The sequence below is a fragment of the Salvelinus fontinalis genome, chromosome 5, assembly GCF_029448725.1.
Source record: "Salvelinus fontinalis isolate EN_2023a chromosome 5, ASM2944872v1, whole genome shotgun sequence".
NCBI lineage: Eukaryota > Metazoa > Chordata > Actinopteri > Salmoniformes > Salmonidae > Salvelinus > Salvelinus fontinalis.
Genome location: NC_074669.1, coordinates 5164522 through 5179502, shown reverse-complemented (window position 1 = coordinate 5179502; position 14981 = coordinate 5164522). Strand labels below are relative to the sequence as shown.

The 14981-nt window shown below is 44.1% G+C and overlaps 1 protein-coding gene across 1 annotated transcript; it reads left to right on the top strand.

The window, feature by feature from the left end:
- Positions 1 to 4729: 4729 nt before the first annotated feature.
- Positions 4730 to 13629, top strand: LOC129854940 (hyaluronan and proteoglycan link protein 3-like). The gene is made up of 5 exons (XM_055922141.1): positions 4730 to 5168; positions 6135 to 6304; positions 8666 to 9046; positions 9327 to 9629; positions 12416 to 13629. Exons 2-5 carry the CDS (start codon positions 6157 to 6159, stop codon positions 12691 to 12693), a joined length of 1110 nt encoding a protein of 369 aa, XP_055778116.1. The 5' UTR covers positions 4730 to 5168; positions 6135 to 6156; the 3' UTR covers positions 12694 to 13629.
- Positions 13630 to 14981: the final 1352 nt, after the last annotated feature.

The window sequence follows — 14981 nt, the reverse complement described above, 5'->3', positions numbered from 1 at the left end:
TTTTACTTTACTACCTGGTGCCCCAGCCGTACACCGAGGTTTTACTTTACTACCTGGTGCCCCAGCCCTACACCAAGAGGTTTTACTTTACTACCTGGTGCCCCAGCCATACACCAAGAGGTTTTACTTTACTACCTGGTGCCCCAGCCATACACCAAGAGGTTTTACTTTACTACCTGGTGCCCCAGCCGTACACCAAGAGGTTTTACTTTACTACCTGGTGCCCCAGCCGTACACCAAGAGGTTTTACTTTACTACCTGGTGCCCCAGCCATACACCAAGAGGTTTTACTTTACTACCTGGTGCCCCAGCCATACACCAAGAGGTTTTCCTTTAGTACCTGGTGCCCCAGCCCTACACCAAGAGGTTTTACTGTGCTACCTGGTGCCCCAGCTATACACCAAGAGGTTTTACTTTACTACCTGGTGCCCCAGCCATACACCAAGAGGTTTTACTTTACTACCTGGTGCCCCAGCCATACACCAAGAGGTTTTCCTTTAGTACCTGGTGCCCCAGCCATACACCAAGAGGTTTTCCTTTAGTACCTGGTGCCCCAGCCATACACCAAGAGGTTTTCCTTTAGTACCTGGTGCCCCAGCCCTACACCAAGAGGTTTGACTGTAACTGGTGCCCCAGCCCTACACCAAGAGGTTTTACTGTACTACCTTGTGCCCCAGCCCTACACCAAGAGGTTTTACTGAACTACCTGGTGCCCAAGTGGGAGGCTGGAGAGAGAGTGAGGAATGCAGGGCCGAAGAATGGCAGGAAGAATGAAGGGCCTGCGGGGTAGGATGGGGGGGCTCTTCAGGAAGGAATCTCTCCTGGAAAAACAGATATTTCTGACCAGTTCTGCCACCAAAGCACATTTGTTTTGTCTTTCGAAGAATGATCCTGGAGTCATTTTTTCCCGGTAGAAGGTTTAATTATAATTTTTTAAACACTGCTGATTTGAGTGGATATTTTTGTACCGTCTGATTTATCATATTTGTGATATTAAACTGATTTACTCTACTGAAGGATATGGCTATATAGCATTGGATGCTGCTGAGGGGAGGACGGCTCATAACAATGACTTGAACGGCCAAACGGAATGCCATCCAACACATGGAAACCGTGTGTTTGATGTATTTGATACCATTCCCCCTATTCCGCTCCAGCCGTTACCACGAGCCCGTCCTCCCCAATTAAAATGCCACCAACCTCCTGTGTAGTTGCGTGTATAACTTCATGTTGTAATCATCCATAACCATGTGTAACTGTGCAAGTTAACCTCAAATATGTGAGTAAAGCAAGGAAAGTAGGTTACAAGTAAGGTTTTCAGTTCTGAGGAGCTAAAGGTGTATCCGATTTAGGTGGTGTTATTGCGAAAGACTTTACCCTTGATAGAAATAACTCATTCCATTCTCTATAGTTTAGGTCGACCTGGAAGAAATCCTGCTCATTCGTCTGTATCTTCACGTCTTTCATGCGTTTTAATATTGGCTTTCTCACCGTTACCGTCCCATGTCGCTATCTGCCTTCAAACTCAAACCCTCTAACTCAACACTCACATCCTTTTGTTACCAAACCTGCCGTCTGAGTGTCTCCTCTTAGTTTCAACAAATGTGACAGCAGAGCTACTTATGTCATTGTCAAACCACACGTTTGGGCTCTGTGTGTCTGTGTGTGCGTACGTCTTTGTGACTGCCTGCGTATGTGTCATCTCATCCAACACAAACGGGCTTTGCTGTTGACGGTGTAGATTATACCCCTGGATCCAGTCACCCCCTGCAGTTCACAGGGACCTGGTATTCAGAGCCCCAGGCAGAGGCTTTCATCTGGGCTTTGAGAAGAGCAGCGACTAGGGCTCTTCAAACACAGCAGTAATGGCTGTGTCAGTGAGATGGTGAAAGGGTGTCTCCCAGGCAAGCACAGAGGGGGACGGCTGTGGGTTATAAAGGGGGGGGGGGGCAGGCTAGGATGGGCTGTGTTTGTGTGTGCATGTCTCTGCGTGTGTCTCTGTACATGTGTGTGTGTGCATGTCTCTGTATGTGTGTGTGTGTCTCTGTACGTGTGTGTGTGTGCATGTCTCTGTATGTGTGTGGTGGGGGTCTAGGATGTAGATGGTCAGGGGTTTGTCTATAGGGATGGGGATGGGGGGGGGGGGGGGGGGCGTTGGTGGTAGTCTGACATCCTGTTGGTTTCAAAGGGCTCAGAGCAGCTTTTTCCTCCTGTATAGTGTTTCAGGCACCAGGAATTCAAAAATAACAGCTGAATGTAGACAGGGTTTTCTCCAGAGGGTGGCGTGTTTAGGGTATTGCTCTTGACTTTGTGTGTGTGTGTACGTTCATACCTGCGTGCGTGCATTTGTGTTGTATATGTTGAGGATGGTTTGAGGGCATACCCTCTAATTCCCTATGGGGTTTAGCATGTGAATTTAGTGGGGGGGGGAAAACGTCCCACATCTTCACAGTGATACATAAACTTCACTCAACTATTTACAGAATCAACAAGTTCCAGAGGTCTCTGAGAACTGGAATTATCTTTGTTTTCCACGGCTGCTGCTGTTATTTCAGGCCTTCACTGAAATGAGTCCTCGTGATACTGTTGTCAGTGTTATTCAAGGTTGAGGAACAATGTGAATCAAGGAGTATGCTTCATCACCATACCCAAAATACAGGCTCGCTAACCACTTCAACATCAGGGAATACCCATGAACCAAAGCCTCATTGAGAGAACACGTGAATACAGATACTGTAGTTCATTTTATATTTGCCTAGGATTTGCGTAGGTCTAATATTTACTCTAATCTGGAAGTTGAGTTAATTCATTTAGGAAATTATTTTTTTTATATGAATAGGCATATAGTGTTTCAAAGTAATGAAATAAGGTTGGTTCATTTCAAGAGATAAAATACTTCATATAAATCAAATCCAATTTTATTTGTCACATACACATGGTTAGCAGATGTTAATGCGAGTGTAGCGAAATGCTTGTGCTTCTAGTTCCGACAATGCAGTAATAACCAACGAGTAATCTAACCTAACAATTCCACAACTACTACCTTATACACACAAGTGTAAAGGGATAAAGAATATGTACATAAAACTATATGAATGAGTGATGGTACAGAACGGCATAGGCAAGGTGCAGTAGATGGTATAGAGTACAATATATACATATGATATGAGTAATGTAGGCTATGTAAACATATTAAGTGGCATTGTTTAAAGTGGCTAGTGATACATTTTTTACATACATTTTTCCATTATTAAAGTGGCTGGAGTTGAGTCAGTATGTTGGCAGCAGCCACTCAATATTAGTGGTGGCTGTTTAACAGTCTGATGGCCTTGAGATAGAAGCTGTTTTTCAGTCTCTCGGTCCCTGCTTTGATGCACCTGTACTGACCTCGCCTTCTGGATGATAGCGGGGTGAACAGGCAGTGGCTCGGGTGGTTGTTGTCGTCGTCCTTGATGATCTTTATGGCCTTCCTGTGACATCGGGTGGTGTAGGTGTCCTGGAGGGCAGGTAGTTTTCCCCGGGTGATGCGTTGTGCAGACCTCACTACCCTCTGGAGAGCCTTACGGTTGTGGGCGGAGCAGTTGCCGTACCAGGCGGTGATATAGCCCGACAGGATGCTCCCGATTGCATCTGTAAAAGTTTGTGAGTGCTTTTGGTGACAAGCCGAATTTCTTCAGCCTCCTGAGGTTGAAGAGGCGCTGCTGCGCCTTCTTCACCACGCTGTCAGTGTGGATGGACCAATTCAGTTTGTCCGTGATGTGTACGCCGAGGAACTTAAAATTTACTACCCTCTCCACTACTGTCCTGTTGATGTGGATAGGGGGCTGCTCCCTCTGCTGTTTCCTGAAGTCCACGATCATCTCCTTTGTTTTGTTGACATTGAGTGTGAGGTTATTTTCCTGACACCACAATCCGAGGGCCCTCACCACCTCCCTGTAGGCCGTCTCGTCGTTGTTGGTAATCAAGCCTACCACTGTAGTGTCGTCTACAAACTTGATGATTGAGTTGGAGGCGTGCATGGCCACGTAGTCATGGGTGAACAGGGAGTACAGGAGAGGGATCAGAACGCACCCTTGTGGGGCCCCAGTGTTGAGGATCAGCGGGGTGGAGATGTTGTTACCTACCCTCACCACCTGGGGGCGGCCCATCAGGAAGTCCAGGACCCAGTTGCACAGGGTGGGGTCGAGACCCAGGGTCTCGAGCTTGATGACGAGTTTGGAGGGTACTATGGTGTTAAATGCTGAGCTGTAGTCGATGAACAGCATTCTCACATAGGTATTCCTCTTGTCCAGATGGGTTAGGGCAGTGTGGTTGCGATTGCGTCGTCTGTGGACCTATTGGTGCGGTAAGCAAATTGGAGTGGGTCTAGGGTGTCAGGTAGGGTGGAGGTGATATGGCCCTTGACTAGTCTCTCAAAGCACTTCATGATGACGGAAGTCAGTGCTACAGGCGGTAGTCGTTTAGCTCAGTTACCTTAGCTTTCTTGGGAACAGGAACAATGGTGGCCCTCTTGAAGCATGTGGGGACAGCAGACTGGGATAAGGATTGATTGAATATGTCCGTAAACACACCAGCCAGCTGGTCTGCGCATGCTCTGAGGACGTGGCCGGGGATGCCTGCAGCCTTGCGAGGGTTAACACGTTTAAATGTTTTACTCAGGTCAGCTGCAGTGAAGGAGAGTCCGCAGGTTTTGGTAGCGGGTGTGTCAGTGGCACTGTATTGTCCTCAAAGCGAGCCTGTATTCATGTACAGGCTCAGTCACCAGGAACATATTCTCATTGATGTTGCCCTGATGTTTTAAAATAAATATGGGAAAAGAAAGCAAGAATCAAAATTGCAAGACAATGCCGTTTCAAATGCAGCTGTAATGTAAGCTACTAAAGTAAATATTATAAAGATCATTAAGTACATTTAATTTTTTTCGGTTTGTATCCGTATGACTGTAAACGCAATAGTAGGCTAAACGTCTTGCAGCTTTGATGGTCTTATGGGCGTTTTATTTTATTTTTACGATGAGGTCACTTTCGTTCATTTCAAGAGGATTGCTCTGGATGACGTCAGATCTCTTATTCTCCCTAAAAATGGCAATGGGAAGAATTGGGACCAGGCGTGTAGCTATCTCACAAAGACACATCAGGGGGAACATGAACTGACACGACGTTACATCTGTAAGTAGTCTTATTTTTACGACTTTGGGATATTGGAATGTGTCCTGTGAATGGTTCGAGATAAACGAAACTTAACTGTTTTGAGTGATGCCAAATAGATAATTGAATAAAAATGACTTTACCACCGACAACTTGAAAGTGATAAAACAATCAAAGTAGCTGGACGATTAGAGAAGATTTGTTAGAGAGAATTAGACAACCATAGGCTGCATGGTCTAGTTAAATATTTACAACAAAAAACTTGTAACAAAAATGTATATTCTGACTGAACAATAGCCTGTATTTCGGTTCCTTTTAATTATAAGACCGTTTTTAATTCATAGCACTTGATTTGTCCTTTGGTTAAACTGTGCAAAATTATATTTTCTGAAATCAAATACTTCAAAATAAAAGGACAAATGATTTCGTGATTTCTTGACTTTTTTTGTCATGTGCTGTATTTATTCTGTTTCACCGCATCAATTGATTGTTTTGACATTTATTTGACATATGATTTGTGGGTGATACGAGATGTACATTAAACCTTTTAATAGTAATTCGTTTTAACTTATACATTTTATTTTGTAAATATTATACTTTATGTTGTTCTATGAGGTATGAATGTCATAAACATAAACCTCCAAACACAGATTAAAGTATATTTGACAAAGAGACCAAGAGTGCGTCGGCGACTCAATTTCACATAATTAATTTATAATATAAGGTTTCAACGACCTCTACTGATGATTATATAAATTATTTGAACACAGTTGTTAAACTAATAACAGGCCAAATCTAGTTTAATCAAATTAAAATTGAGATTAATTTACAACAGCATATGTCCGAAATATAATCAAATCTGCATTAAATCCCCTATGAATTAAGGAAATGTATACAAACTTTACAAATGTACAAAAGTGATTTGATAGGGAACAATTGAGTGGAATAACCAATCATAAATGGTGTTTTTGATGCCTTTATGACAAGAATCCCTCATAGAATAAATCAGATGCAGTGTTCCGCGGTGAGGATGTTGAACCTACTACGCCCTCTACTGGTCGTCTGGATGTACCTCCTCGTCTCCAGCCACGCCGCCCCAAGATACAACAACGGCTTTTTCTACCACGACATCATGAACGGCGATGGCAACGGAGAGAGTAGGTCATACAGATACAGCCATAAATAAAGAGAGAACGTTGTTAATACATTTTTCACACTACTGGGCCAAGCCGAGCAGCGCTGCACAGGGCTGGCCTGAATACACATCCACCAAAGTTGCTGAAACCCGAACAGAGAATGTGAAAAAAGTTAATGATTAGAGCACAGCACAGTATGGTTTTGGATTGGCGCTGTAGTGTGAACATGGTATAATGTTCTTGAAGGGGGGCCCATCCACATGTAATATCAAATACCATTCCATTGTCTACGTCAGAAGAATGCGGGCAGTCTGTCCATGCCACAAGGTGTAGCAGACAGCACACAGTCTGGAGTGGTATTAACTTCTACAATATCGGCTGTACAGTTTGTTGCAGTGACTTCAGAAAGATGTCACACCTTTTGACTTTTTCCACATTTTGTTGTTTTACAGCCTGACGTTAAAATGGATTCGATCGAGGTTTTGTTGCACTGGCCTACACACAATACCCTATAATGTCAAAGTCGAGTTATGTTTATCATTTTTTTTTTTTTTTTTACAAATGTAATTAAAAATGTAAAGCTGATATGTCTTGAGTCAATAAGTATTCAACTCCTTTGTTATCACAAGCCTAAATAAGTTTAGTTTAACAAGTTACATAAGTTGCATGGACTCTGTGTGCAGTAATAGTGTTTAACATGATTTTTGAATGACGACTTCATCTCTGTAACCCACACATACAATTATCTCTAATGATCCCTCAGTCTTGCAATGAATTTCAAACACAGATTCAACCACAATGACCAGGGGGGGTTTCCGATGCCTTGCAAAGAAAGGCACTTATTGGTAGATGGGTAAAAAAAAGAAGAAAAAAGCAGACATTGGATATCCCTTTGAGCATGGTGAAGTTATTAATTACACGTTGGGTGGTGTATTTAAACACCCAGTCACTACAAAGATACAGGCGTCCTTTCCAGCTCAGTTGCCGGAGAGGAAGGAAACCACTTCACCATGAGGTCAATGGTGACTTTAAAACAGTGACAGAGTTTGATGGCTGTGATAGAAGACTGAGGATGAATCAACAACATTGTAGTTACTCCACAATACTAACCTAAATGACAGAGTGAAAAGAAGGAAGTCTGTACAAAATACAAACATTCCAAAACATGTAAAACTGTTTGCAACAAGGCACTAAAGTAAAACTGCAAAAAATGTGGCAAGGAAATTAGCTTTGTCATGAAAACAAAGTGTTATGTTTGGGGCAAATCCAACACATCACTGAGTATCACTCTTCATATTTTCAAGCATGATGGTGGCTGCATCATGCAATGGGTATGCTTGTCATCAGCAAGGACTAGGGAGTTTTTTAGGATACAAATAAATGGAATAGAGCTAAGCACAGGCAGAATCCTAGAGGAAAACCTGGTTCAGTCTGCTTTCCAACAGACACTGGGAGATGAATTCACCTTTCAGCAGGACAATAACCTAAAACACAAGGCCAAATATACACAGGAGATGTTACCAAGAAGACAGTGAATGTTACTGAGTGGGCTAGTTACAGTTTTGACTTAAATTAAGCTTGAGAAAATGGCTGTGTATAATAATCAGCAATAATCAACAACCAACTTGACAGAGTTTGAAGAATAAAAAATATAATAATATGCAAATATTGAGACTTACCCAGAAAGACTCGCAGCTGTAATCGCTGCCAAAGATGATTCTAGCTTGTATTGACTAAGGGGTGTGAGTACTTATGTAAAATTAGATATTTCTGCATTTCTTTTTCAATAAATTAGGAAAAATAAAACATGTTTTCACTTTGTCATTATGGGATATTGTGTGTAGACGGTTGAGGGAAAACCCCCCCCAGATGTAATCCATTTTTTATTCAGACTGTAACGTAACAAAATGTGGAATAAGTCAAGGGGTATGAATACTTACTGAAGGCACCGTATGTACAGAAACCTGCACAGCATTCACAAGGGCTCCATATAGGGTCTGGTAACCTGGTAACCTGGTAACCTGGTAAGACCCAAATACTCTGGAGGCAGACCCAGGTGTATTTGGGGCTCTGGTCTAATCACATGGTCAGGAAAAATACTTGGTCCCCTATACACTATCTACTGTATGATATAACTCTTATCTATCCTGTTTCTACTGTATAACTCGTATCTATCCTGTTTCAACTGTATGACTCTTATCTATCCTGTTTCTACTGTATGATTCTTATCTATCCTGTTTCTACTGTATAACTGTTATCTATCCTGTTTCTACTGTATAACTGTTATCTATCCTGTTTCTCCTGTATAACTCAGGTCTAGCCTGTTTCTACTGTATAACTCTTTTTTATCCTGTGTCCTTGTCTCTACTGCGTCTTCTCCAGTCTATTTCAACGGGGTGCGTCTCCACGTGGAGTCCCCCGAGCCCTCGGTGTCGGCGGCCAGGGGTAGTAATGTTACCCTGCCCTGTCACTACCGCTATGAACCCGAGATCAATGGCCCCCGTCGGACCCGGGTCAAATGGTCTTGGCTGCCCACCAACGGCGCCAGCACGACCACCCATGAGACCGACGTGATGGTCGCCATGGGCAACCGTCACCGTAGCTACGGCAGCTTCCAGGGGAGGGTGCGCCTGCGTCGGGCTGCTCCAGGGGACATGTCGCTGGTGATCAAGGAGCTGCACCTGAACGACACGGGCCGCTACCGCTGTGAGGTCATCGACGGGCTGGAGGACGAAAGCGTGACGGTGGAGCTGGAGCTGCGAGGTGTGTGTGTGTGTGTGTGTGTGTGTGTGTGTGTGTGTGTGTGTGTGTGTGTGTGTGTGTGTGTGTGTGTGTGTGTGTGTGTGTGTGTGTGTCTAGACAGCCCCCTCAGCTCTGAACAGAACACAGTCCACTCCGTTCAATCTGTTTTTGAAATGACCTTGAACATATTGTCCTTACAAGTGTCTATCCTGGCATTAGTCACTGCAAAGACAGTTGGTGGATTTAACCCCTATAGCAATTTAACCCCTATAGAACATTTCAAACTTTTTCCCCATTATAGGAGTGGTATTTCCCTACCACTCCCAGAAGGGCCGCTACCATTTCAACTTCCTGGGGGCCCAGCGTGCGTGTGAGGAGCAGGATTCGACCCTGGCCACCTTCGACCAGCTCTTTGCCGCCTGGGAGGAGGGGCTTGACTGGTGCAACGCCGGCTGGTTGGCTGATGGGACGGCTCAGTACCCAATCACCACACCGCGGGAGCCCTGTGGGGGCGTGGACTTAGCCCCTGGTCTCCGTAGTTATGGACAACGCCACCGCCACCTCCACCACTTTGATGCCTTCTGTTTCTCAGCTGCCCCCAAGGGTCAGTGTGTGTGTGTGTGTGTGTGTGTGTGTGTGTGTGTGTGTGTGTGTGTGTGTGTGTGTGTGTGTGTGTGTCTCAATATTGGTCTCCAAAAACACAGACTAAACGCTTCAGCAAAATAAAAGTGTTACAAGACAATTGAGAAATGCGAATTAATGTTTAAGCGTTCCCCTCCTAACATGTTTAAGTGTTCCCCTCTCTGCATTTTTAAGCGGTCCCCTCCTAACATGTTTAAGCGTTCCCCTCCTAACATGTTTAAGTGTTCCCCTCCTAACATGTTTAAGCGTTCCCCTCCTAACATGTTTAAGCGGTCCCCTCCTAACATGTTTAAGCGGTCCCCTCCTAACATGTTTAAGCGTTCCCCTCCTAACATGTTTAAGCGGTCCCCTCCTAACATGTTTAAGTGTTCCCCTCCTAACATGTTTAAGTGTTCCCCTCCTAACATGTTTAAGCGTTCCCCTCCTAACATGTTTAAGTGTTCCCCTCCTAACATGTTTAAGCGTTCCCCTCCTAACATGTTTAAGCGTTCCCCTCCTAACATGTTTAAGTGTTCCCCTCCTAACATGTTTAAGCGTTCCCCTCCTAACATGTTTAAGTGTTCCCCTCCTAACATGTTTAAGCGTTCCCCTCCTAACATGTTTAAGCGTTCCCCTCCTAACATGTTTAAGCGTTCCCCTCCTAACATGTTTAAGCGTTCCCCTCCTAACATGTTTAAGCGTTCCCCTCCTAACATGTTTAAGCGTTCCCCTCCTAACATGTTTAAGCGTTCCCCTCCTAACATGTTTAAGTGTTCCCCTCCTAACATGTTTAAGTGTTCCCCTCCTAACATGTTTAAGTGTTCCCCTCCTGAAACGGGTTTTAAGCGTTCCCCTCCTAACATGTTTAAGTGTTCCCCTCCTAACATGTTTAAGTGTTCCCCTCCTGAAACGGGTTTTAAGCGTTCCCCTCCTAACATGTTTAAGTGTTCCCCTCCTAACATGTTTAAGTGTTCCCCTCCTAACATGTTTAAGCGTTCCCCTCCTAACATGTTTAAGCGTTCCCCTCCTAACATGTTTAAGCGTTCCCCTCCTAACATGTTTAAGCGTTCCCCTCCTAACATGTTTAAGCGGTCCCCTCCTAACATGTTTAAGCGTTCCCCTCCTAACATGTTTAAGCGTTCCCCTCCTAACATGTTTAAGTGTTCCCCTCCTAACATGTTTAAGCGTTCCCCTCCTAACATGTTTAAGCGGTCCCCTCCTAACATGTTTAAGTGTTCCCCTCCTAACATGTTTAAGCGTTCCCCTCCTAACATGTTTAAGCGGTCCCCTCCTAACATGTTTAAGCGTTCCCCTCCTAACATGTTTAAGCGTTCCCCTCCTAACATGTTTAAGCGTTCCCCTCCTAACATGTTTAAGTGTTCCCCTCCTAACATGTTTAAGCGTTCCCCTCCTAACATGTTTAAGCGGTCCCCTCCTAACATGTTTAAGCGTTCCCCTCCTAACATGTTTAAGCGTTCCCCTCCTAACATGTTTAAGCGTTCCCCTCCTAACATGTTTAAGCGTTCCCCTCCTTACATGTTTAAGCGTTCCCCTCCTAACATGTTTAAGCGGTCCCCTCCTAACATGTTTAAGCGTTCCCCTCCTGAAACGGGTTTTAAGCGTTCCCCTCCTAACATGTTTAAGCGTTCCCCTCCTAACATGTTTAAGTGTTCCCCTCCTAACATGTTTAAGCGTTCCCCTCCTAACATGTTTAAGCGTTCCCCTCCTGAAACGGGTTTTAAGCGTTCCCCTCCTAACATGTTTAAGCGTTCCCCTCCTTACATGTTTAAGCGTTCCCCTCCTTACATGTTTAAGCGTTCCCCTCCTTACATGTTTAAGCGGTCCCCTCCTAACATGTTTAAGCGTTCCCCTCCTTACATGTTTAAGTGTTCCCCTCCTAACATGTTTAAGCGTTCCCCTCCTAACATGTTTAAGCGTTCCCCTCCTGAAACGGGTTTTAAGCGTTCCCCTCCTAACATGTTTAAGCGGTCCCCTCCTAACATGTTTAAGCGTTCCCCTCCTAACATGTTTAAGCGTTCCCCTCCTTACATGTTTAAGCGTTCCCCTCCTTACATGTTTAAGTGTTCCCCTCCTAACATGTTTAAGCGTTCCCCTCCTTACATGTTTAAGTGTTCCCCTCCTAACATGTTTAAGCGTTCCCCTCCTAACATGTTTAAGCGGTCCCCTCCTAACATGTTTAAGCGGTCCCCTCCTAACATGTTTAAGCGTTCCCCTCCTAACATGTTTAAGCGGTCCCCTCCTGAAACGGGTTTTAAGCGGTCCCCTACTGAAACGTGTTTTAAGCGGTCCTCTACTGAAACGTGTTTTAAGCGGTCCTCTACTTAATCGTGTTTTAAGCGGTCCTCTACTTAAATGTGTTTTAAGCGGTCCTCTACTTAATCGTGTTTTAAGCGGTCCTCTACTTAATCGTGTTTTAAGCGGTCCTCTACTTAATCGTGTTTTAAGCGGTCCTCTACTGAAATGTGTTTTAAGCGGTCCTCTACTGAAACGTGTTTTAAGCGGTCCTCTACTGAAATGTGTTTTAAGCGGTCCTCTACCTAAATGTGTTTTAAGCGGTCCTCTACTTAATCGTGTTTTAAGCGGTCCTCTACTTAATCGTGTTTTAAGCGGTCCTCTACTGAAATGTGTTTTAAGCGGTCCTCTACTGAAACGTGTTTTAAGCGGTCCTCTACTGAAATGTGTTTTAAGCGGTCCCCTACTTACACGTGTTTACTACTACTATCTCCTGTTCTGTCTCTTCTGTCACAGGGACAGTATACTTCCTGAAACAACCCCAGAAGTTCAACTTCACCGAGGCGGTGGCAGCGTGCGTTGACGACGGCGGTCACATCGCTAAGGTGGGCCAACTCTACGCCGCCTGGAGGTTCATGGGATTGGACCTCTGCGTCGCGGGCTGGTTGGCCGATGGGAGCGTCCGTTACCCCATCGCCAAGGTCCACCCTAACTGCGGCCCCTCAGAGCCAGGGGTGCGTCATGTCGGATTTCCTCCTCAGCAGCAGAAATACAGTGTCTACTGCTATCGGTAAACCCCCCCCTCAACGATAACCATCATTTATCAGTATGAAGCAGTACTACAGTATGACAGATAGCCTATACTAGTCACCTTCTCTATTCACCACAGACAGTGCACTGTCACACAACCCTAGCCTGCATGCTACTTAGCATTAGCTAGTTCTGCTCTCACAGCGTCCGCTGTATAGTCATAGTGAACTGTCTTAATCTCCTTATATTGAACATACTATCAGTCATACTCCCTGCTGAGACTCCAACCAGTACTGATACACATACTGTATACTGGCTATTTAGGGTTGTGTTGTCAGGTTTGACTCACGGTAAACTCAGGGAAGGTGTTCAACCCACAGCATTGCCCTTGTGATGCTTTGCCAGTGATTTTGTTGTCCAACCAAGGTCTTTCCCTTGGTGTTTTGTTGAACTGTGTGTTGCTATCTCCCTGTTCCTGAAGTCATTTCAGTTCAATGTATGTCATTCATAGTCTTAGGCACATTTCTGGATGATCCTCTTTATGTTAGAATATCTTTTCTTGTTTTTTTATAAGGGTTGGAATGGAATGATGAACTTAATGACAATGAATACTTTATCTTTTTTTACATTTACAACAAAAAAAATCTAAAAACCCTGTTTTTGCTTTTGTTGTTATGATGTTTTGTGTGTAGATTGATGAGGGGGAAAATAAGGAATATGATTAACGTTGTAACGTAAAACAAAATGTCAAAAAAGTCAAGGGTTCTGAATACTTTCCGAATGCACTGTAGACTATGTCATGTTGGAAGGGGATTTGACAGTATTTTATGACCTTGTAGAGGAGCTCAGTGTTAAAAGGCTTCCATCTGTATCGTGCTACTTTAAATCAGGTTGTCTGACTAATTAAATCATGCTACTTTAAATCAGGTTGTCTGACTTTAAGTGTTCTACCAAATGAATAAAATAATGTCAATGGTCAAGTCTTTACTGAAGATTTTTTGTAGTCGTCCATTACTGACACCAAACTGCTTTCAACATTTGAATAGATGTTGTAATTGCTGAAGTTGACCCAGACGCCATATATAGAAACATATTGAACACTTCTGTGTGCCTGCTTTTAACCTTTTATTTAACTAGGTGTGTGTGTGTGTGTGTGTGTGTGTGTGTGTGTGTGTGTGTGTGTGTGTGTGTGTGTGTGTGTGTGTGTGTGTGTGTGTGTGTGTGTGTGTGTGTGTACGCATGTGAACAGCATGCACCACAGTCTGAGAGTTGAGAGTTGAACTATAGCATTTTGAATGAAGGGGGGGAGAGTTGAACCATAGCACTGAATGGAGAAAGAGAGAGTTGAACTATTGCACTTTGAATGGAGGAAGAGAGAGTTGAACTATATCATTTTGAATGGAGGGGGAGAGAGTTGAACCATAGCACTTTGAATGGAGGGAGAGAGAGTTGAACCATAGCACTTTGAATGGAGGGAGAGAGAGTTGAACTATAGCATTTTGAATGGAGGAAGAGAGAGTTGAACTATAGCATTTTGAATGGAGGGAGAGAGTTGAACCATAGCACTTTGAATGGAGGGAGAGAGTTGAACTATAGCACTTTTAATGGAGGGGGAGAGTTGAACTATAGCACTTTGAATGGAGGAAGAGAGAGTTGAACTATAGCATTTTGAATAGAGGGGGAGAGAGTTGAACCATAGTATTTTGGAGGGAGAGAGTTGAACCATTGCACTTTGAATGGGGGGAGAGAGAGTTGAACTATAGCATTTTGAATGGAGGGAGAGAGTTGAACCATAGCATTTTGAATGGAGGGAGAGATTTGAACTATAGCATTTTGAATAGAGGGAGTGAGAGTTGAACAGAGTGAAAGGCAGTAGGAAGTACTACACCGGTAACCTCCCTCTCTCTCTTGAGTAGCAAACAGAGGTCCCTGTAATTGTATGATTCCTGGTGCCTCAAAGGCATGTTTTATTTACACCAGCTGCCAAAATATGAGTGGAACACAAACACACACACACACACACACACACACACACACACACACACACACACACACACACACACACACACACACACACACACACACACACACACACACACACACACACACACACACACACACACACACACACACACACACACACACACACACACACACACCCCACACACACCCCATTAACAAACACAAGCAAACAGATACACACACACACACACAGGCCATGCTTGTTTGGCGAGCCTGCAGGCGATGAAGGTATGCACTGTAGAGACCTAAGAGAGATATTGACTTCTTTTTTCACTTTGCTATTCCAGGAGGGGTTACAACTATACTGAAT